Source organism: Aspergillus puulaauensis, chromosome 5, assembly GCF_016861865.1.
Source record: "Aspergillus puulaauensis MK2 DNA, chromosome 5, nearly complete sequence".
NCBI lineage: Eukaryota > Fungi > Ascomycota > Eurotiomycetes > Eurotiales > Aspergillaceae > Aspergillus > Aspergillus puulaauensis.
This window is the reverse complement of record NC_054861.1, coordinates 3,663,570-3,685,693: the sequence shown is the minus strand read 5'-3', so window position 1 is coordinate 3,685,693 and position 22,124 is coordinate 3,663,570. Positions and strand designations below refer to the sequence as shown.

The following is a 22,124-nucleotide window of genomic DNA, read 5'->3' as shown; positions in this document are numbered from 1 at the left end:
GGGCATGTCACGTTAATTAAGTGCAGACAGCTAGACGACTTGCCGACAGGGGCCTTGTCCAATCAGAGGGCCAGTCCCGCCGGCTCGTGTGCGACGTTACCATCCAGGGCTGTGTTTCGCTGCAGGGAGCGTTTGGGCTTGCGGCTGGCGTGCGAGTAACAAGCTACACTGGCAGGTGGCGGGATCGCTCCGTGGTCCGTAATTCTTTGGGAACTGGCCACCTCGCCTTAAACAGCCCACCTTACCTTAAACAACCCACTGCCTCTTAGACAGCCCACACTAGCCGAATACGCATAGCTTGACCGATGAAGATCTGACACCGATTAATTAAAACAAACTCAACAGATCACATCAAATTAGCCCAAGATCCAACCACCCTCAAAAACAATATCACAATCACAAATCCACAAGTCCACGTCACCTCAAGATTTACTGTTCAGTCCTGCAATACGCCCGTCACCCGTGCATACACACGCGGCTCAGCGCGCTTCGTATACCCAATGACAAATTCCCTGCATATTTGAACATCCTCAGGCCCAGTGTTGTGCAGTCCAAACTCCACCCTGCGAGCGAGATGTGCAAGGGCCATGTACAGTTCCGCATAGGCCAGGCTGGGGAGACCGTGTTAGATATAGATTGATCCATATAGTACACCGTACCATGCGGAGATGAAGAAGACAGGCTGCACGTACTTTATTCCCAGACACGCCCTGCTCCCCTTCGTAAATGCAGTCAGATAGCGATCGAGTCGTTCCCCTGTTGCAGTCTTGCCATTTGTGCGAATCCACCGGTCGGGGTCGAATTTCTCTGGGTTTGGGAAGATTGTGGCGTTGCGGTGGATGAGGAAGGGGGATGAGCCCATGGGTGTCTGCGAAATTAGCATACATTATAGATTCCATCATGGTGGCTTGGACGTACCCCTGGTGGAATTGGATACTCTCCGCACACTAATGTCTCATCAGGAGCAACACGAGGGAATCGGTTCATGGCCGGAGTGGTAATACGAAGCGCCTCGTTGAGTACAGCCGTCTATACAAATCAGCCTTGTCTCAGCAAAATCCCAGCCCAGCGAGTGCAACATACCAAGTAAGGAAGCCGTTCCAGCTCCAACAAAGTGCAGGTACTCGTGGTCGTCGGCAGAACAGTCTTAACCTCCTCCCTCAACCGCTCCAACACATCCATATTCCGCGCCAGATGGTAAGAAGCAATCGTCAACGTGCGCCCAGTGGTCTCAGTCCCTGCCGCTAGGAAGATGAGACTTTCCTCCTCTATTCGCTTCTTTGTGCGCTCCTCAGGCGGCAGTTCCGGGTCAATGAGTTTATGAACGAGCGTCGTCGCCTTACCAGGCTTCGCCTCTTGAGTCGCCGAGTCCATCACCGCATCCAGAATTGACTGCTGCAAATCCAACACCGCCGTCTTGCCCGGCGCCAAGAGTCGCACCATCCAGCCTGGCGTTGAGCGCACAAGGGGGTCAAGGAATGGGAAGAATCGGTTAATGTGGCACATACCACTAACCTCCGTTGCGGCTGCGCGGATATCACTACGGAAGTCTTTATCCTCGAGGAATCCCCAGAGCTTGCCGTAGCCGTAGTACGTGATGATATCGGCGGTTAGGGCTGCAAAGGCATCATCCAGCTGGACGACGGTCTTGGAGTGGTGGAATTCTTCGAATCGCTGGATCAGCTTGTTGATACGCCCCTGGATCATGGGGGTTAAGTCGATGACGGAGCGTTTCGAGAAGAAGTTGTTTAGCAGGTTACGTCGGAAGCGGTGGTGTTCGTGTCCGACGGTGGTTATCATGGATGTACTGGTTGAGTAGATGGGCACCCAGGAGGGATCTTTCTCGCGTCGACGGCTGGATGAGGTGTAGATCTCGTCGTAGAAGTCGGGGTCGTTGACGTGGACCTCCCGTGGTGATATTCTGACGATGGGGCCTATCTTATTCAGAGCCTGACTATTATTGCTGGGTCAGGAGAGTATACCATATATGCGGTGCAGTTTCTCGATTTGGAGGAGGAACCTTCCACCACCAGAAACACAGATATCGTAGTAGAACTCATACAAGTGGGTAATCGCCGCCAGTTTAGGGCCCGGGATATGGCTCAGCGGGTGGAAGTACAGCCTGTAGATGCTCCTGATTATCAGGAGTATGGCTGCACCAGGTAGAAGGATCCAGGCGTGAGTGGTGTCCATCATTTATAGTATCCTGGGATATTGATATGGAATGAGTGAAGAAATGACAAATGCTCTGGGTGCAGTTGTGCCCTCCTTATACTAATGACAGCATGTTTGTAACCAGTACAGAGTACTTCAAAACCTATCACTGAAGGTGGTTGAGAACCCCTCTTTTGCCATGGAATTGGCACAACTGGGCCTTCGTGCTTTCGGCTTCATACCGCTTGTGAGGGAGATCATGATTCGGGGAATGATAAGCTATCCCCTCAGGCAATCCTGGTCTAGCCTGCACATTCACCGTTGACAGCGGCAGGTTTAATGTGGAGTCTGCAGTTGGAGGAGCCGTAGTGTGCTGCACTCATAATGAATATGCAGCTGTCTCTATTGGTATGCATCGTCCGTTGGGTGACGAGGTTTATTCATCTAATATATCCCGCCTCACGACTCAGTTTGATACAACAGCCATTCAGGATTTTATCCTGTCGAAGAGCCAAGTTGCGCACGGTCATATTATATTAGCCAAGAGGCGGGACATCCTTCATGGTCGGCTGTGGCATGAAGCCAGGATTCTAGGTTTATTCAGTCAGCACTGTACGTCCCTCTAACCAAAGCTTACCAGCACATCCTAAATCCCATAAAGTGCGCTTCATATTCGAGTTTTTTAGGCCCGTGAATGTTGTTTCTACCCTCCTGTATTCGCCGTTGGGTGCATGATTCAAGTCTGCTCAGCCAAATGAATCATGCAGTACCCCGCCCTGCCTAGTATGGAGTACCAGAAATACCCCAATGACTCGGTGACAATTGTTTCCTCTCTCATTGGCTCGGCGACAGGCCGTCTAGACCTTGTTGATGGTGTCGAGCTAGTATGCACTAAGTCGGGAATATGCGCCTCTGAAACACAGGATTCCAAAGCAAACAGACTTGGGGGAGAGCCGTTGAAGGTGTAAATAGCTTTCTATGGTGACCTATCTCTTACCTAGGCTAATGGAGGGGTCCAACGGCTCCAAAACCTTACTACCCTTTTCCTGTTGGTTCCTTCAGCGGATGGTCAGCCTAATATAAGGATATATATTTCGCGTGGACTGACACATGAATATTAGCAATACTTCCACACCGACTTCTTTTCTTCAGATCTGCAATCTTATACGATAAATTAGATTAAATATGTCGCTGTTCTGACTAGTATGAGTTCAATACTGAGGGCGATGGTAGTCCTGAGTCCACGTAAGTGTGCTTGGCTGGCCTCTGCCGTATAAGTTTCCCATCGGCGACCTGATCTAGACCGAGTGGCAGCTGGACCCAAAGCGAACTACGCCCAGATCTAAGAGTTCTGGGACCAGCATACCTTTTAGAACGCTCGGCCTCAGCTCCAATGTATCGCAGATCGGGAGGTTCTAGGCCTAGTGCTTGTTATGCATCGCACTTGGATTTCCATGCTGTCTGTTCGTTTATATAACAACATACAGTAGAGAGCCTGAAGGATATAATGAAATACGTATTGTAGAATATTCCTGCCTCCCGGTGCCTCTTTCGTACGTACGCGTCAGTAAGGAGGTGAAGACGAGGTGGCATGATCACAGACTTTTTCCTGCCCACTTACAAAGTCACAGTAAAGTTTCCAAATCGGACTCCCCATAATCATGTCTAGGGTATCGTGTTGATTATAGAGTCCCGGAGCCATGACCCGAAAGATACCTTGTCTCAACGTCCCTAAGCCAGGCACACACAACATAAGCTTTCTGGAACTTCAGTCCATGAGATGGGACTCGATAAGAGTTAGCCCTCTGTATATAGGCTACGCAGTTATCATGTAATAAGGTTCCGGAAGTCAAATATGAGTCTTACAGACGTGAAGGTTCAAGCACCTCCTCTCCATCTTCCTCTTCCTCTTCATAGCAAATCCACCACATCTACTCTCACTTTGCCGTCACATATCTATCAACTTTCTGCTGTCAAAAATCCTTCTATCAAAGGCACTGTTACCGCACAACCGAATATTATCAAATAAGCTACTCCACCAAAGCAGCAGAAGCAACAAAATGCCCCTCCGCCACAGCATACGCGACAGTCTCCGCCCCCTCTGCATACTCATCGAAAACACCCTTCGCAAGACCTCCGCCGCCCAAAAATTCCGACGCCTCCAGCACCGCCTCTTCGGGCTGACCGCAACTGAATGGCGCATGCTAAGCGTGTACCTCTCCTGCCGGCAGACCATGGACGTCGGCGTGCAGAGACAGGGATGGATAAGCGGGGAAATCTCACGTTTTGAAGAGGAGTTATCACGTATTGAATTCGACGAGGACGACTCAGACCTAGATATTGTTGATCTCGCGATCGAGTGGTGGGAGATGTGTTCGGAGGCGGTTGAGAATATGGACTTTTGTGATAAGACACTAGGACTGCTAAGAGAGGCACAGAGGGGTCTTGCGCATACGCCTATATATCGTGGGTTGTACGATACGCGGAGAAAGAAGGGGATGTGGCATATGTCGCCGTGGTTGAGGCAGAGATGTGCTAAGGCTGGTGGATGTTGTGGAAGGCCTTGTCAGTGCTGTCGGGGTTCCAGGGATCATTTCTTTAAATTCTGGAAGGGTCATTGTACGGCTACCTGTCGTTGCTGCATGGAGCATGGTGGTGTGGGTGTGACTGTTGATGATTTGGATTGTATGCGGGGATTGGATTTTGATATCGGGCCCGGGAAAGAGCAGGTGGAAGGTCTTGTTTGGGGTCCTACCCATTGATCTTGTGTCCGTGGCTTTATTACGAGACCTTCAACTGCATTTATTTGGTATTGTCGATGCTACCGTCTGTTGTACTATGCTGAAATGTGGAAGCATCAACATTTTATATCCACTTGTCCCCGCGAGTGTCGGAAATATAAAAATTATAACATTCATGCCCTGTCTATTTCAACTACTGCATGAACAGCAATGTAGAACATTAATATATACCCGCATTATTCAAGCGCTAACGTTGACAATAGAACAATCCCATAATCAGCAGCAACACCATGACTAAATCAAGCCTTCACCTCCTTGGTCCGCTTCGTCCCCTTCGTTATCCCATAATCCAACCTCTCCCACTTCATAAGCAGCGCACAAACCAAACAAATCGCACCCCCAGCAACAACAAGATAAAACTCCCTCCCAATAACCTTCGACACAGCCTCCACGCCGCGTTTAATCACATCGGGGTCGCGCGACTGCCACACAACAGACGAAACCCCCGCTAGTGCCTCTCGCAGATCATGCTCGCTGTACCCCCTATCGCCCAATGCCTCATTAAGCAGGTTATATCCGACATTATGGAAGATACACCCCGCAACAGCCAGAACGATGGCGATCGCGCCCATCTGCGCCATGTTGAATAAGATAGCCGAGTCGACGCGGTCCCGTGGGGATTTCTGGTTCATGACGTTTGAAATCCCCACGCCGTGCTGGAAGGAGCAGCCCAGGCCAACCCCGATGAGTGCTTCCAGACCCATGATTGTTGATTCGGTGGTTGATGTTTTCGGCATCATGGTTGCCATTCCTGCCGCAGCAGAGATGGTAGCTAGACCGGCGAGGAGGTATACCGGTGCATAGCGACCGATCTTCGGCAGGGAGCCGCCGACGAGAATGACGACTGCGATGAAGACGAGGATGAAAGGGAGGATTCGGACTGTTTGCTGCAGGGCGTCGTGGCCGCGGGCGAAGGCGAAGTAGAGGGGTGTGTAGTAGAGTGTTACGGCGTAGGAGGCGCCTGCGCAGCCCGAGGCGAACCAGAGGGGGAGGAGGTCCATTCGCTGCAGGAGGTGCAGGGGGATAGAGCGTTCTTCGCGGGTGGTGAAAACGCAGAGGGATTGTTGGAGGAACCAGGCTATTGTGCTGACGGCGAAGAGGACCCAGACGGCGATCGTGGCGCCGTCGGACCAGTGCCAGACGGAGCCGGAGAATTCGAGGGCCACGGCGAAGAGGACGGGGGAGGCCATGTTGAGGACGAGGCCGATAGGGTCCATTTTGATGATTCGTTGGACGACGGGGATGTCTGGGCCTAGGTATTTGCTTGGGATGCAGAGGAGACTGAGGACCAGGGCGAGGCCGACCCAGGGGAGGTTCATGTAGAAGGCCCAGCGCCAGGTGGTATGGGGGTTGGCAGCTAGCGCTGATCCAATGGGGCCTCCGATGACCAGCCCAATGGCCCAGGTTGCACTCAGTAGACCGAACAGACGGGGGGTCTCGGTGGGCGAGGCGAACACAGCGACGAAGGTCAAGTTACTGGCCAGTTAGTTGATGTTAAGAAGAGACATGTCAAGTAGTAGAGAGAGGTATGTACCTCTGATAGACAATCGCACCGGACACACCCATGATAATGCGGCCGACAATGACGGCAGAGATATTCGTCGCAGCCCCAGAAACAGCAGCACCAGCCATGAAGATGACAACATTGACAATATAGATCCAGCGCATATTGAAGCAGTACAGGATCTTGCGCGACAGTCCGAGAACCGCAAAACTCGCAAGACTGTAAGACAGACCAATCCAGGGTAGGAGCTCGATGTTGCCAAACGCCTCGTACAGACGGGCCTGGATATTGGCGACATTGCTGACATCGTATCCTGTCGCCGTTAGAGATGAGTTACACCTGTGAAGTAGGGGATGTACCGCTGATGACGGTCGTCAGTAGCAGCACAACAATGCTGCCCTTCCATTTCCACGCAGGCATGTCCCCGCGCGGGCTTACAGCAGCCGGCTGGACAGGCTCACTCGCAACAGCCTCTTCCACGGTCGATTCACTGCCGGGTGTGCGGTCTTCGGCATTGTGCCCTGGCCCCGACGACGGTGAACTGGGTATACTATCTCGACCCATTTTGCAGACAACACGGTACTCATACGTTGCCAAAATTCGCAAACTCAAGCACAAAATGGGGAGCACGAGAGAATGACTGTCCTTATAGCCCAAAACCGCCCCCAGCTGCTGCGCCCATGCGTGCTGTGCTTTGTGCACTGATGCTAGTGGCAGTGCTTAATGGGCGCCGAATGCTGCCCAATGCGGCATAAGGTGATCCTGATCCCAACGATCGCTGCGATAAAGTGCGGCGCTATATATCAATCGGGCATCCTCCTCCGATGCACAAAGATCTGCTAGCCCGGAAATAGCAATCTTTGGTTAGGGCTTACTGTCTTTGTTGTCCTGGTCGGCAATGCGGTGCGTCTCACCGTCCTTGCGCCGCATAGGCTTCAAAGCGTATCACAGCCGAGACAGCTGTTGGTGGCTTTTCTGCTGCATTGTTCAGCGCCAATTTCGAGGACTGTTGACCTGTCACCTTCACCCGCATTGCCATGTTTCGGGGCTGAATTCCCCGATTCAACCAGTAGGAGTACCGATCTGGCGAGGTGCTTTTTCATACCACAGAGAAGAATCCCACACTGTGGCCCGCGCCTTAGCTATGTATTGTTAGAGATAGCTGGCTGGCCACCAGCCTTGTAAGGCCTTTTGGTATAGTGGTCTAGCGTCTCGTCATGTATTTCTGCCAACGACCTATTGCAGCTTCGGACTTGAGCTGGACAGCAGCGATCGCGAGGTTGTATCTTGTCCATTTCATTATTCAAAATTCCAGTCTGTCAAACGGTCGAAGCTTGAAAGAACTATTGGGGGTTCTGTATTCTGCACAGGAGCATATACTGCACATGACCTTCGTAGCCAATATTGAGAAGCCAGTACTGAGTGCCGACTCTGTCTACAGAAATGGAATGCGATAGAAAGACGTAATTCAGTTCTTTCTGGAGATAGCACGAATCGTATGGAAGGCGATATTGTCTCTCATTGCATACAGGCCGGTTATATTCTGGAACCCTCAGCCAGGGCGTCCACAAACTTTTAACTCGGTGTAAGAGGGCCGGATGAATACTGGGATAGCCAGTCAGATTAGTAACGGTGAAAAAAAAGCATATATTACTATATGCCCAGGAATCTAATATCAAGCTACAATGTCCTCGGCATTACTGATTCTTGGCTCCAGTGTATCCGGACCTCCAACGACGCCTCCACGCCCTCCACAACAGCACCGCCACCTCCAACTCCAGGTTGGAGGCTGGCTTCAACAGGCCGACTGGGGTGCCGGTCAAACGATATCGAGGAATCGGTAAGCCCCGGTGCCAGCATTACTGGATGGGCTGACATCCCCAGATTCAGTTTTGCGGGGTAGCATAGTGACAGGTGGGTATTGTATGCTATATCAAGAAGAGGAACACCCTGTCTGTCGGTATTATCCAACAAACGCAAATCTCTCTTTTCTCTACAAAATGTCCCGTGGAAGCGACATAGTCGACAAGTCCGACGAAGGTCCGATGTCTCAGCATATTGGCAACATCGCCGAGGGCGAGAAAGTCTCAGACCCCAACCCCTGGGACGCAGAGACTCGTAGGCAGGAGAGACGCCTCGTCAGAAAGTTGGACATGACCCTGATGCCGATGGTATGGGTTCTTTACTTGTTCAACTACCTGGATCGCAACAATATCGCGTAAGGCTCAGCGGCCTCGAAGTGGACGCCTGCTAAACAGTAACAGACAAGCCAGGCTGAACTCCTTTGAGCAAGACCTTCACCTCGAAGGAAGTCAGTACAACACCGCCATCTCTATCTTGAACGTCGGGTAAAGTCTCCCTGGTAGTGGCATATGACATGGCTAACTCGGCAACAGCTACATGCTCATGCAGCTGCCCAGCAATATGATAATCACCCGCGTTCGCCCCTCCCTCTACATTGCAATTTGGGTTTGTGTCTGGTCCTGTGTGTCTGCCTGTACAGGAGCCGTTCACAACTACGGACAGCTAATCGCGGTCCGCTTGATATTGGGTGTTTCTGAAGCTCCGTTCTTCCCTGGGGTGTTCTACCTGCTATCCTGCTGGTACACCAAAAAGGAGCTAGCACTGAGAACAGCTGTCCTATACTCCGGGCTGGTGCTCGCAACTGCATTCTCCGGGCTCCTTGCCGCAGGGATATTTTCAGGGCTGGATGGGTCTCGTGGACTGGCAGGGTGGCGCTGGCTCTTCATTATCGAGGGGGCGGGCAGCTTTATTGCAGGCGTGGGGGCATTATTCCTCCTCCCTGATTTTCCAGGGACACGAACGGGCTCGACAAAGTGGCTCTTCAGTGAGTCGGAGTGTGTGCTGGCCATCGAGCGTATCCAAAGGGACCAGGTATCCAACCAGGAGGCAGATCGGTCCGTTTGGCTTGGACTGAAGTCCGCCGTAAAGGACCCCCGTGTCGCTGTGTTTGTAAGGCCCCTTTCCCTTACAAGCATGGGCGGTGGTTAACTTTATGGACATCGAAATATAGGCTCTCATGCTGTGTGCTAACCACACAGCCTATGGCTTCAACAACTTCTACCCCTCCATCGTCAAAGGCTTCCAGCTTGGCAACACCGTGGTGACACTCCTGTGCACCTGTCCCCCATATATTGTCGGAGCTTTGATTTCGTTTGGCGTAGCATGGTCGAGCGATCGGTTAGGTGATCGAGGCTACCATATTGGCGGCTCAATGGCTACCGCTGTGATCGGGTTCGTCATCAGCGTGTCCACCCTGAACACGGCCGCTCGATATTTCTCGTCGTTTCTGTATATCTGCGGCTGCTTCGCTGCCAACTCGCTGGTGTATACGTGGGCTGCGTCCGCGGTGAGCCAGACGCCCGAGAAGCGAGCGTGCGCCACCGCTATAATTAACCTCACCAGCCAGTTTGGAAACATCTGGAGCCCGTATTTCTTCCGGGACGGGGATGAGCCGCGATACACGCTGGCAATGATCCTGATGATGGCGTTTTCGGTGTTGAGTATCGGGTGCTGTGCGGTTATGAAATGGACGCTGAACAGGGACAACCGCAAGCTGATTGCAAGGTACCAAGGGACAGGCCAGGAGCCGAATCTGCATGTTCTGTAGACAGAAGACTTGTATTTAGTGGCGCAGTCTGTATTAGTAAGAGTATTTCATATCTAATAGGCGTATCTTATATTTAGTAAGAGTAGAAGCGTCTTCTATGTAGTGCCACGAGCAGGAATAGACATTACTAGCCGATACCGGCCCAGTCGCAGTAGTTCAATCTGGGGAAATCCGGAGATCGCCCCGAGGCTGTCCAGGCAAAGAGCGCTGTCCCACTGCTCCAACTCCTCCCCCTGGCCACTCCCTACACTTTGCTGCAAAATGTCCCCATCACGGTCATGCCATCGGTGCTCTCACTGCGCGAGGGAGTTTGCTCGCGCCGAGCACCTGGTTCGCCACGAGCGCATTCGTCAGTCGACCGCCACAGCTCCAGATCAACCGCTAACCGGTGGCCAGATACCAGAGAGAAGCCGTTCAAATGCAATCTTTGCGACCAGGGCTTCTCGCGATCCGATCTCCTTCGTCGCCACGAGAGGAGGGCGCATCCTCCTCGTAGTGCATGTGGCCGCGTCTCACGACAGCACACTTCATCGCCGTGTCAGGGAGATATGAGAATCGTATGTTGCGGTGAATGAGACATTCGCACGTTCCCACCCCTGGAAATCTCATACTAACTCTCCAACAGTCAGAGACTCGCCGTTTCTCCCCGATGGACGCTGCCGAGTGCCCCAACGCCTGGGCGTTAGGGGGCGAACAACCCCCCTTGTCCGACACCGACTTGGCCTTTTCACTGGCAGAGAGCCTGCTTCCTGACGACCTTTGCTGGCTCAGCCAACTTCAAATTCCGAGTGATGCCGCATGCGCACCACATCAAACAGCCGGACTCCTTTCGGATGTGCCGAGTGGGCAGTCCGTCTTATCTCGCCCTGGATCTCCCCTGCCGCAGAGCATTGCAGCCGGGCCCTCGAGCACCGACTCCGTACTGATATCTGACATTTCGCAGCAGCAATGGCAATCTCTGCGAGTGGAGGTTATACAGAGCGGATATCACAAGACATTGCCAGCACCCGCCCCTCTGTCACAGCTTGTGCGGCGCTATTTTGGTAGCTTCCACCGCCACCAGCCCTTCCTTCACGCAGCCACCTGGTCCTTTGAGACTGCGCACACATCCTTGATTCTCGCAATGGCGGCAAGCGGCGCCCTATATAGCCTTGAGGGAGATACCGCAGAAGAGCTGTGCCAAGCCGCAGTAGCATGCCTGCAGTCTGAGAAGACGGGACTTTGGACACTACAATCACTGATGGTCTTGACGGCCTTCCGTGCCTGGAGCGGCAGTCCCGATCATCTGCAAACGGCGCTTGATTTCTATGGTCGAATGACGGTGCTTGTCCGCCGAGAGTGGGCGAATGTTCCTTGTCAAACCGAGACTTGGGAAGCGTGGTGTGAGCGAGTCCCTGACGAGGTATGTTTCCTTTGTCCGTTTTGTCGTCGTCCCAGACTAATCAGGCTATAGAATCACGTACTGTATTTTCACCCTGATGACGCTTGTTACCATCGCTTTTGATATCCCCGCCCCGGTCCAGCCTGAGAATCGGTTCGGCATGCCCTGCGATGAAAGCCAATGGGCCGCCAAAACAACGGACGAATGGTCTCAGTGCGTCCACAGCCCAGAAGACGCAGTCACCACAGCGCCACTGTCCGTAAGCGTGGTGGTGGATCAGCTAATGAGTGACGAAGCGCAGCACATCCCCGCCCACATCTCGGCCTTTGGGTGCCACATTATCATTTCCTGCCTTGTGCAGCGAATCATCCTATTCCGCCAGGCTTTGCCAGAGCCCGCAGAGGGCGACCACAGGCCGATGTACTACCGCTTCCTCCGTGCTCTACGCAGGTGGCAGCAGATATGGGAGCGCGAGCCCAACGCTTCCCTGTCGCCGAGTAGCCCCCAAGGACCCATGCTGTTCAATAGCACCGCTCTACTACGGGCCGCTTACATGCGTCTGGCAGCCGATTACTCCTCCGTGCGCCAGGTATTCAGCTGGTGTGATTCTGTAACCACCATTGAAGCAGCCATCTGGGAAGTGTGTCCAATGCGCCGGGGTCCAAGTGCCACGCGAGCGGCGCTCCATGCCTGTCTCGCTCTCAGGGTCCCGGAGCAACTAGGGTTCAATGTTGTTTCACGCACCAGCTTCTGGGTATGGAGTGTGCAGCACCCCATCTGCTACTTTGAGTGTGCGATAGTTTTGTCTCAATGGCTGCTCTCCTTTGCTGGTCCGGCCAACCCTAGCCCTGGCGTTGAACCTGTGTCTGACGAGGAGTGGAAGGTCTTGGAACTGGTTTCCCAGATGCTCAGTATCTCTGTCTACGATGGCCCAGCCCCTGCAGCCCCGCCTGCAATTGTGTTAACGCAGATGGCCTCGACTGTTCTACAACGATGGGCGCAGTTATTAGATACAAAGGCGACAACGGTCTGGGGCTTGATTCCCAAGCTATCTCATGTCCTACTTCTGCACGCAGAGAACATCACAGCGAATTGTACATCATAGTCTCAACTATCTTGTTTGACAACATCTATACTTCTGTAGATACATCCACTGCTAGATCACATTGGACATCCTCACTGCTTAATAGCGACACCCTCCTCAGCCATCTTAACAAGCACAGCCTCACAAGCCTTGAACGCCTCCATCCCAGCAGGAACACCCATATAGATACATATCTGGACCAATATTTCCCTTATCTCCGTCGCCGAAACCCCATTGTTGACCGCCCCGCGCGTGTGCACCGCCAGCTCGTGGATCTTGCCTGTCGCGGCCAGCATGCTCAGGTTGATCAGCGAGCGCTGCTTGCGATCTAGCCCTGGGCGGTCCCACACCGCGCCCCAGCAGAAGGCCGTGGTGAATTCCTGCATGGCGCGCGCGAACTCGGTGCTGCCCTTTGCGAGGGCGTTGTCGACGTAGGCGTCGCCGAGCACCGCGCGGCGGATGGGCATGCCCACTTCGTACAGGGCCTTTTGGTTGGATTCGCGGGTTGACGGCATTTTTTGAGCTTTTGATTGCAAGGACTTTGCTATAATATAATATAATATGAAATGATATGATGTAATGGAGCAAGCGAGTGTTTGGGTGGTTCGTCTCTTGTAGTTTTGAGGTTATTGGATGATATACGACGGACGCTGGCTGGCTTTTAATACCATAAGGAATTTGTCTTTGACCGAGGAAGCATCGTGAATGTATTCCCTCTCCAACTATACATGCCCCAAATCTTGCCATTCTCCAACTTGTGGGGGTTGGCCTCCAAGCGCCTCCACTGTACAAGCAACGCTCCATTAGAGATATGCAATGCCATCTAACCGAACATGATGCAGCTCCGGAAATGGCTTCGTCGTGTAGGTCGAATATCTATATCTATACCTACATCATCAGCCCCGCTACAGCTATACTAAACAACGAACTTACCAAGGCACAATCCTACTCACCATGACCATCAACAACACAACCTACGGCTTCATCGGCCTTGGGCAAATGGGCCACGGCATGGCCAAGAACCTCCGCCTGAAAATCCCAAGCACATGCAAACTCTTCATCTACGACGTGAACATCGACGCGATGAAGACTTTCAAGCAGGAGTTCGCGGACGCGGACAACGTCGTCATCGCTACCTCTCCGAAGGAGATTGGCCAGATCGCTGTATGCCTCTCTGACCTTTTACAAACGAAAACCGAGGCGTTGACCTGGGGCTAATACCCCCATAGGACATTGTTCTTACCTCAGTGCCCAAGGCCCAACATGTGCGCGAGGTGTTCCTCAATCCCGACACCGGGCTTCTCGCCGGAGGGAAGAAATCCCCAGGGCCAGTGTCAAGGCTGTATCTAGAGCTGAGCACGATCGATGCGGCGGTCTCGAGTGAGATCGGGCAGCGAGTTCTGGACGGGGGATTTGGCGAGTTTGTAGACGCTCCCTGCTCGGTACGTACCGGTTCCCAGACTCTCATATATACTGGCAAAGAGTATCCCTCCATCTAGCTTCCAGGGGCAGAAGCCATAGTGTCAAGGAGAAGGTCACTAACGTATTTGCTAGGGAGGGTCGATGGGTGCTGAAAAGGGCATTCTTTCATTCATGGTCGGGTGTGCAGAGGGCCTGTACCCGCGCGTGCTCTCCATACTCTCGCACATGGGTAAAAACGACGGCATCTTTCATTGCGGCGAGGCCGGTACCGGGCTAAAGACAAAGCTGCTCAACAACTACCTGTCGTCCATCACGACCGTGGCGACGGCGGAGACAATCAACATGGGGATCCGGGCGGGGCTGGACGCGCACCGGCTCAACGAGGTGCTGAACGCAAGCTCTGGGATGAGTTTCAACACCAAGGTGAATAACCCGGTGCCGGGGCTGACACCGGGTAATCCGGCGAGTAACGGGTACAAGCCTGGGTTTGCGATTGAGATGTGTTTGGGGGTGTTGGAGTTGGCGGTTAAGGCGGGACAAGAGTTGGGGGTGAAGATGGTGGTTGGGGGGCCGACATTGGAGGCTTATAGGATCGCGGCTGGGTTGGAGAAGTTTAAGGGGAAGGATGCAAAGGTCATCTATCGGTGGATAGCTGAAGATGAAGGGGAACTGGCTGCAAATGGGGTGCATTAGCTGGCGCCACCTCCACAGCTTAACTCCATAGATAGTGCATACCTACAACTCCACAACATCGGTTGGATACATAACTTATCACGATTATCACACTGAATTTCTCCTTCCATGGCCCCCGTAACCCGGTCTATCCGACAGATTTGATCCCTCCATGCCCTGCCGCCACCATTGCAATAGAGGGCGTTATTCGATCGAAATTCGCCATGTCGTGGCGGATCACCTGAAAGTGAGCTTCCTGAAATCAGGAGAAGGTATTACTGCGCTCCACCATTCCTTTGAAGGAGTGCAGTCTTTCATTACGAATTATTATATACTATCAAGAGCGTGGTCTGGGTAGTGAGCATCTAGCTTGGGACACGGGTCAGTCCACCGGCGTAAAATCAGGATTGTATTTTGCAGCTATCAAACTCTACCAACGTCTCGTCTACGGGCTGATGTCTGTCGTAATACTCTTTACCTCGAGGTATTCATGGATACCAAGTGATGAGCCCTAGGTGTTGGCATTAGCACTGCGTTTGCCGATAGAATGAACTGAAAGTTCTTTCCATACCTCACGTCCGATCCCGCTCTCTTTGACTCCTCCAAAGGGCACTGCAGGGTTACTGATCTTTCCTGTATTCACACCGACCTAGGAAAATCAGCACTGGTGGCATTCGGAACCCAGGAGTGATTGGTACCATTCCGACTTCAAGTGCCTCGCTAACCCGGGCAGCTCGGGCGATATCTCCCGTAAAGATATACCCAGCAAGCCCAACAGCAGCCTGGTTGGCCATTTCAACCACCTCGCTCTCTGTATTGAACTTGACGACTGGAAGCAGCGGCCCAAAGGTCTCCTCGCTCATACAAACCGAACCAGGGTCCACGTCCACCACCACTGTGGGCTCAAAGAAAGCCTGTCCCAATTCACTCGCCACCCTCCCGCCGGTAAGAGCCCTCCCACCACGATTCATCGCATCCACAAGATGCCGCTTCACCTTTTCAGCAGCCTGGCCGGAAATCAACGGCCCCAGAGTCGTGTCCGGCAGCGACCCCCTCCCCAACTTCAGGTCCGCACACACACGCTCCACGAGCTTCTCGACCAGCGCATCATGAATCCCAGCCTGCACGTAGACACGATTCGCACAGACACAGGTCTGGCCGGAGAGACGGAATTTACTCACCATAATGCCCTCCACAGCCTTATCCACGTCCGCATCGTCGAACACAATAAGCGGCGCATTCCCACCAAGCTCCAAACTCACCCTCTTCATCGTCCCCACGCACCGCGCCGCAAGTATCTTCCCCACCGCCGTCGACCCCGTAAACGAGAACTTGCGCACAGCAGGATGCGTCGTCAACACGGTGCCTATCTCCACCGTCCCCGCCGCCGTAGGAAGCACCTGGAGCGCGGATTCCGGAATGCCCGCGCGCGCCGCAAGAACCGCCAGTGCAATTGCAGTCAGCGGGGTCTCGGCCGCGGGCTTCAGGATACAAGGGCATCCTGCTGCGATGGCGGCGCCGACTTTACGCGTTACCATTGCGGCGGGGAAGTTCCAGGGCGTGATGATCGCGGCGATGCCCACGGGTTGATGGATAGTAGTGGCTTGGGTGTTTGGTGCGGAGGATGCGATGGTGGTGCCGTTGATGCGCTGGGCTTCGCCTGCGAACCAGTGCAGGAACTCGGCGGCGTATTGGACCTCGTCTAGAGCTTCGCGCGTGGGTTTCACGTTCTCGGCGGTGATGATTGTGGCGAGGTCGGTTTGGGCGGCGAGCACTAGCTCGTGCCAGCGGTGGAGGAGGGAGGATCGCGTGCGTGGGGAAATGGATCTTAGGGATGAGAGGGCCGGGAGAGCATTTTCTATCGCGGTGGTACAGTCTTTCGCGGTGAGGTCGACGAGGCAGGCGACTGGGGTAGATGTTGCGGGGTCTGATAATGGGTTAGTATAGCTTTAGGGTTGGAGATATGCAGATACGTTGCCGTACCGAAGACCTCAAAGGTGGGAGTTGAAAGATTTGTGGTGCTGCTGGGGAGAAGGGTCACTCCCTGCAGGAGACTGGGATCCTGAAGCTGCATCTTTGTTCGTGATTCCCCTTATTGTCCAGTATCTACTATGTTATATACTATAGAATTGGGGTAGTGGAGATGTGTTGGGGAAGTAGGGCTGGCAGTGGAGTTCACTTTGGGGCTCTTACTCCCCTTTCACAACGCCCCAACCACTGCAGAGTAGCCGAAATATGGCCGAGGGTAGACCTTTTGCGTCCTACACCTTGTTTTATACGTATTTAAGGTGTACAGGTACGAAATGCCAGCTACCAGATGCACATTCCTCTGTGTCCCAGACCACTAAGGACCACGGGTCTGGCCCGGCAACAAGAACGAACGGTACTTAGGGTAGCTGTCAAAGACACATAAAGCATTAATACATCCTACAGCCCGCATTACATGGCCTGTTAAGACCAGACGCGGTTTTGCGGGCCGGTTGCGTTTTGTGTGGTATATCATGTTATGGACAGCCTGGTGAGTATCAAGAATATTTGGCAGTCTGATTTAGTGAAACAATCTGAACATGTAATTAAAAAAGCCAACCCCAAAATCTGGAATAGTCAGTGGTCTCAGCAGAGACGGCGGCGGAGGAAGTTTGTTTCAGCCTCAAGGGCCGGTTGAGATTGACTGCCAGTATAGACATCGAAATGACCTCCCGGTAAAATATGAAGAGACTTCGGCTCAATAGCCTCTGCATACGCCTTCAAGGCCAAATCGGTTGGGGTGAGCTGGTCATTCTCGGGAACGACCATCAACAGCGGAGTTGGAGAGATATGTTTGATATATGCAGCAGGAATATATCCTCTCAATGCCTCCATCCTGGTATAGGATCAGTGATGCGGTTTTCAGCAGGAGAGTGGAGAGCAAAGGACGTACGATTTGACTGTAACAGAGTTCTCCCATTTCGTGCCCCGTCCATGGGTTGTGAAGAACTGGTAACTCTCTGCTGATGGGAGGGCTGATTGCGCCAGTGGGTTTTCATCCACGACTGGCAGTCGCTGTGGTGCCTCCCCAGCTGCTACTCCCAATCGATCTGTCAACGAAGGCCGTCAGTAAATTGTTCATATACATTATACTGGTATAGTGTATGCACCCGACCTTTCTGAATCACATCATCCACCAAAGGAACAAAGTCCGGACGAACCAAGCGATGGAAGTTTTCCCATCCATCAACCATAGGCACCTGGCTAACGACAGCCTTGACTCTCCGATCTATGGCACCCACGCACAGGACGTGCCCGCCACTATACGAGCTCCCCCACACCCCAATCCTGTCTGCGTTAATGTCGGACCGGGTCTGAAGATATGTAATCGCGTCTGAATAGTCGCTGATCTGCTGCGCGGGGATTATCTCCTGTCGAGGCTGGGTTGGTTGGTTATCGCTGTCGCCGAACCCGCGGTGGTCGTAGACCAAGCAGGCGATGGGGAGATGGGTAGAAAAGTGTTCTGCAAAGCGGGGGAGGATCATCTCTTTGACAGCGGAGAATCCATGGGCCATTACTAGAGCTGGGAGAGCACCGGAAACGGGTTTTGATGGCTTGTATAACCACCCCCGCAGGGTTGTCTGGTCTGCAGTCTTGAAGGAGACGTCTTCTCTTGGCATGGTGGTGATACGGGGAATTTAATAGGGAATGGTGGTTTAAGCAGTCCTCGCGAGTTCATAAGAGTCTTATATGGGTCAATAGTCATCGGTGACTGGAAAGTTTGGACGATGTAACTCTGCCATCCAATCGGTGCCCTAATTTCGGGCCGAAATATGTCATGGTCGGAGCTTATCATGAATCTCACGTCATTCGTTCCAGCTCACAAAATAACTAGCATGGTTCTTAAATTATAGTTTGTCTTGTTGCTTTGTCGGGTTATATCAAATACTCCTGACTATTTGGGTTATGGCTGATTCCAAGGCCCTTTGGTTATATCCTATGAACTCGAGTGTTCAACAACGCAATACTAAACATGCCCTAGATGCTGGCTCCATTATAATTCACTGCACCCACCGCTGGTGGACATCTACTAAAGCATGTGAAATGAGTCGACACTAGGTGCCATGTATCATCTGAGATCTTTCATTATACCCTTATATTATCACACCTCTGTAAGCCTTTCAAACTGAACCCTCATTGCTTATTCCTTTACTCCCTGTCAGATTCTCCAAATTCAAACCGCAAGAACCTCGCAGAATCCCGCGCCCCAGGGATCCAAGAAAGTAAATACATGAGAGCCCGATGCCCAAGCGCAAACTTCTCAACGCCCGGGGCCTCTACCAGTCGGACTGATCCCACCAACTTCAACCCAGGATGAAGCAGTTCTAACGACTGCGGTTCATCCACGCCCCAGTGGAACTCGGCTCCGGTGTTGTTGATGGACTCGATTGGTTTCCGCCGGTTTAGATTTTGTAGTGTTGACGTATTTATACATTCGAAGAGCAGCTCGCCCCTGACGAAGGTTTGGCAGAGCCGTTGTATTAGTCGTTTCACGTCTTCTTCGGGTAGATAGGACAGTAATCCCTCCATCACGACGAGGACGGGACCGTGAGTTGTCATATTTTTCATCCAGATCTCGTCGAGAACGTCAACGCCCAGGAGAGAGTAATCGCGGCCGGACAACGATTCTGGTTGAACCTTTCGTCGAAGCTCAATGGCCTCGGGAAGGTCGATATCGATCCAGCGAGTGTTCTCACCCCATTTTACCCTCTGCATTCGACTATCGAAACCACATGCTAGGTGAAGGACTGTGCTCTGGGGATTGCGTTGGAGGAATTGCGAAGTCCATTGGTCGAAATGGCTTGTTCGAAGGGCAATACTGGCGCATTGGTTAGGGGTGGGAGCAATCTCGGCAACATCCACGTCGAGACGATCCAGGATATCTTGGGCGTATGGATCACCGAGAATAGGTGTAGGGGCACGAAAGTCACAGGCTCTGGCTGCCAGAGTAACCAGGAGGGTTTTGGCGACGCCGTTCAGCTTGACTTCTTCTTTGTTCGTCACGTCGGTGCTATCTGGATCGTCATCTTTGCTTGTAGCCATAGTTGTCTTTGAAATCAGTGATATCCTGACAATATCCTGACAATATCCAGCATTTATACACCGTCAACCAAGGAGAACTGAGTCAGCGGCGCTACATTGAGCCAGATCGGGAATGGCGCGGGCCCAATGCAGTCTAGACCGGGTCGACTTTCCCCTCCACAACACGATCCGATCTTCCAACTCAATCTTCCAGTTCAATTCATTTCATCCACTGCCTATCAACCCTTCCAAAGCCAACGCGAATGGCCATACGATCGCTCATTGCAAAGGCGCTTGCTCGTCTCGCAGTCGGCTGGTGACATTGACTACCTGTGCCTACATCCGTCCCTAATACGCAGGTTGGCCATGGCCGAGCGAAAGAAATACCTCAATGAAGAGGACTTCAAGGCAGGTGTGTACTGATTCACCCTTACTAAGTGAAGGTGCACATGCTCACCATATTCCTAGGTCTTGTCGCTCTCGACAAGGAAATGGGCCAAAACCCCTGGCTAGTGGCATTCGCGCCTATCAGGATTGTCACTGCAGGCGGTTTCCTTGCCGTCTCCTATCTCAGGAACCGCGAGGCCACAGGCGATATTGACTACCTGATTGACCCTATATATGTAGGCGATGGCGATATCAATAAGGCCCTTCATGCGGCGATCGAGTCCGTCGGCGACCGATTGAAATTCAATGACGAATGGTTCAATGACGATATCTCCATCTTTGTCACCAAGCGCGCCCGGGAAAATGTGTTCGAGCGGGCCGATAAGCAGGGGATTACACTTTTCAAAGGCGAAAACCTCGAAGTGCTTGCTGCTCCAATCGAATGGGCGCTGGAGCGAAAGCTAAGGCGGATTTACGCCGGTGACCGGGATCGCAAGGCCGAAACAGATATGGCAGACGCAGTCGCCCTTTTGAAGAAACTGAAGGAACGAACCAACGAACCTCTGGATTTGGAATTGATTCGAACGATGAACACAAACGGGTTCGACGTTTGTCCAGATCATGACACAATGCATCGGGTTGCCAATGTATATCGTGATGAATATAAGGAAGAGCCCTTCAAATAGACGTTACGGGTGGAACCGCTACGACCTGCGCGACGTTTCCTTTCGTAATATCCCTCTAGATCGTGTAGAACCAGCCCGTATTTGTAATTATGTTGCGCCGCGCGAAATTCTGGCCCTTTCCATTTTTCTCCAGGACCAAGTTCCCCTCCGTGTCTAGAGCTTCTGGTGGTACCGATATCTTCAGAAGATCCCTATCGATAGGAGCAACCCTGGTCGTCCAACCCGGAAGCTCCTCTGGCGTAAAAGGAGGCAAAGTATCGGTTGCATCCTCACGATATATATGTTGATGATTCCTCCGAAGACCCAGGCTCAATCTCCAATTCACAGCCTCGTGTAACTCCTCCACGATAGACGCAAGAATCGCATAGCGGAGAGGGTCGGGGTCCTTCGGGTCGGGGATATCCCGCAGGCGCCAATCCGAACGGTAGAAAAAATACTCCGTCTCCCATCCCATCAACTCATAGTGATCAGCGAGGTGGAGTTCGTAGAGCCGGTAGACGGAGCGTAGCGGGGTGTCGCGCATGCGCCAGATTGGAATCGCGCGAAGGTTGTGGATTTCGCCAAACTGGGACACGATAATCCCGGTCTCCTTCTTGGTGTCTTCAATGAGTGCCCGCGGGGTAAATGGGCCTGGGATTGGGAAGAACCATGAGGGGAATGGGATGAACATGCGCAGGAGCGTAAGAAGGGGATGTTTGTGGTTGCTCAGTCGAGTGAGACTGCCGCGGATCTTAAGCGGCGAGTGCCAGTAGCGAAGCCATGTGCGAAAACGAGCCCACAGAGATATCTTCGGTCTCGGACGGCGAGGAGCGGCCATTAATAAAACGTGTTGCTGTCTGGGGGAAGGAAGAGCAACACCGAGCTGCGTAAAGGTGGACGCTTGGCAGTGGAGTGTCACCTGATACGCTAGCCTAATGGGGCAGTGACTTTATACACATAAATATAATGCCAATTGGTATTTTATGGCTGATGTATCCTTGTGGTTATATCCTGAAGATCTGTCTATGTTGGGCTGACATTTTCATATAAAAGTTATTGTCATTTCATTATGGGCGAGTGATATTCTACATTTGTGATAATACCATCGGTAATGGTGTTTATATATATTCAGTAGTTCGATCAATAACCTCTAATTAATATTTTATAACATACACCGAGTACTTTCATTGCCAGAATTTCAAGAATATTGTTTCATAAAAGGCTACCACGCAATTCAATTCTGTTTGTTGCGCAGTGTCAGTGTATGGGGACTGACCGAGCCCAGCAGTGCCACGCCAGGATCCTCATCGACAGCCCTAAATAGTGGTCTGTAACTGTCAGTGGGCCCATTTCAAGATAGTCGCCTCCAAGACA

General features: G+C 52.4%; 11 protein-coding genes across 11 annotated transcripts; 4 read left to right on the top strand and 7 right to left on the bottom strand.

The window, feature by feature from the left end:
• Positions 1-436: 436 nt before the first annotated feature.
• Positions 437-2,196, bottom strand: APUU_51410S (cytochrome P450; the record flags this gene model as incomplete). The annotated part of the gene is made up of 5 exons (XM_041706515.1): positions 437-611; positions 693-868; positions 919-1,029; positions 1,084-1,934; positions 1,983-2,196. 5 exons carry the CDS (start codon positions 2,194-2,196, stop codon positions 437-439), a joined length of 1,527 nt encoding a protein of 508 aa, XP_041558893.1.
• Positions 2,197-5,194: 2,998 nt separating this feature from the next.
• APUU_51409S (uncharacterized protein) lies at positions 5,195-7,023 on the bottom strand (the record flags this gene model as incomplete). The annotated part of the gene is made up of 3 exons (XM_041706514.1): positions 5,195-6,431; positions 6,490-6,772; positions 6,819-7,023. The coding sequence occupies 3 exons, from the start codon at positions 7,021-7,023 to the stop codon at positions 5,195-5,197; spliced, it is 1,725 nt and encodes a 574-aa protein (XP_041558892.1).
• A 1,436-nt stretch (positions 7,024-8,459) lies between these two features.
• On the top strand, positions 8,460-10,090 carry APUU_51408A (uncharacterized protein; the record flags this gene model as incomplete). Its single annotated transcript, XM_041706513.1, has 4 exons — positions 8,460-8,677; positions 8,724-8,807; positions 8,856-9,432; positions 9,494-10,090. The coding sequence occupies 4 exons, from the start codon at positions 8,460-8,462 to the stop codon at positions 10,088-10,090; spliced, it is 1,476 nt and encodes a 491-aa protein (XP_041558891.1).
• A 261-nt stretch (positions 10,091-10,351) lies between these two features.
• APUU_51407A (FTFMHR domain-containing protein) lies at positions 10,352-12,576 on the top strand (the record flags this gene model as incomplete). Its single annotated transcript, XM_041706512.1, has 4 exons — positions 10,352-10,439; positions 10,487-10,647; positions 10,716-11,467; positions 11,544-12,576. 4 exons carry the CDS (start codon positions 10,352-10,354, stop codon positions 12,574-12,576), a joined length of 2,034 nt encoding a protein of 677 aa, XP_041558890.1.
• A 71-nt stretch (positions 12,577-12,647) lies between these two features.
• APUU_51406S (uncharacterized protein) lies at positions 12,648-13,070 on the bottom strand (the record flags this gene model as incomplete). Its single annotated transcript, XM_041706511.1, has 1 exon — positions 12,648-13,070. One exon carries the CDS (start codon positions 13,068-13,070, stop codon positions 12,648-12,650), a length of 423 nt encoding a protein of 140 aa, XP_041558889.1.
• Positions 13,071-13,509: 439 nt separating this feature from the next.
• Positions 13,510-14,670, top strand: APUU_51405A (NAD(P)-dependent oxidoreductase; the record flags this gene model as incomplete). Its single annotated transcript, XM_041706510.1, has 3 exons — positions 13,510-13,719; positions 13,785-13,997; positions 14,110-14,670. 3 exons carry the CDS (start codon positions 13,510-13,512, stop codon positions 14,668-14,670), a joined length of 984 nt encoding a protein of 327 aa, XP_041558888.1.
• A 424-nt stretch (positions 14,671-15,094) lies between these two features.
• UGA2_2 (NAD-dependent succinate-semialdehyde dehydrogenase) lies at positions 15,095-16,723 on the bottom strand (the record flags this gene model as incomplete). The annotated part of the gene is made up of 4 exons (XM_041706509.1): positions 15,095-15,160; positions 15,221-15,298; positions 15,348-16,576; positions 16,633-16,723. 4 exons carry the CDS (start codon positions 16,721-16,723, stop codon positions 15,095-15,097), a joined length of 1,464 nt encoding a protein of 487 aa, XP_041558887.1.
• A 539-nt stretch (positions 16,724-17,262) lies between these two features.
• APUU_51403S (alpha/beta hydrolase) lies at positions 17,263-18,296 on the bottom strand (the record flags this gene model as incomplete). The annotated part of the gene is made up of 3 exons (XM_041706508.1): positions 17,263-17,512; positions 17,570-17,726; positions 17,792-18,296. The coding sequence occupies 3 exons, from the start codon at positions 18,294-18,296 to the stop codon at positions 17,263-17,265; spliced, it is 912 nt and encodes a 303-aa protein (XP_041558886.1).
• Positions 18,297-18,825: 529 nt separating this feature from the next.
• APUU_51402S (class I SAM-dependent methyltransferase) lies at positions 18,826-19,719 on the bottom strand (the record flags this gene model as incomplete). The annotated part of the gene is made up of 1 exon (XM_041706506.1): positions 18,826-19,719. The coding sequence occupies one exon, from the start codon at positions 19,717-19,719 to the stop codon at positions 18,826-18,828; it is 894 nt and encodes a 297-aa protein (XP_041558885.1).
• A 126-nt stretch (positions 19,720-19,845) lies between these two features.
• Positions 19,846-20,771, top strand: APUU_51401A (uncharacterized protein; the record flags this gene model as incomplete). The annotated part of the gene is made up of 2 exons (XM_041706505.1): positions 19,846-20,110; positions 20,167-20,771. The coding sequence occupies 2 exons, from the start codon at positions 19,846-19,848 to the stop codon at positions 20,769-20,771; spliced, it is 870 nt and encodes a 289-aa protein (XP_041558884.1).
• Positions 20,772-20,826: 55 nt separating this feature from the next.
• Positions 20,827-21,588, bottom strand: APUU_51400S (uncharacterized protein; the record flags this gene model as incomplete). Its single annotated transcript, XM_041706504.1, has 1 exon — positions 20,827-21,588. The coding sequence occupies one exon, from the start codon at positions 21,586-21,588 to the stop codon at positions 20,827-20,829; it is 762 nt and encodes a 253-aa protein (XP_041558883.1).
• Positions 21,589-22,124: the final 536 nt, after the last annotated feature.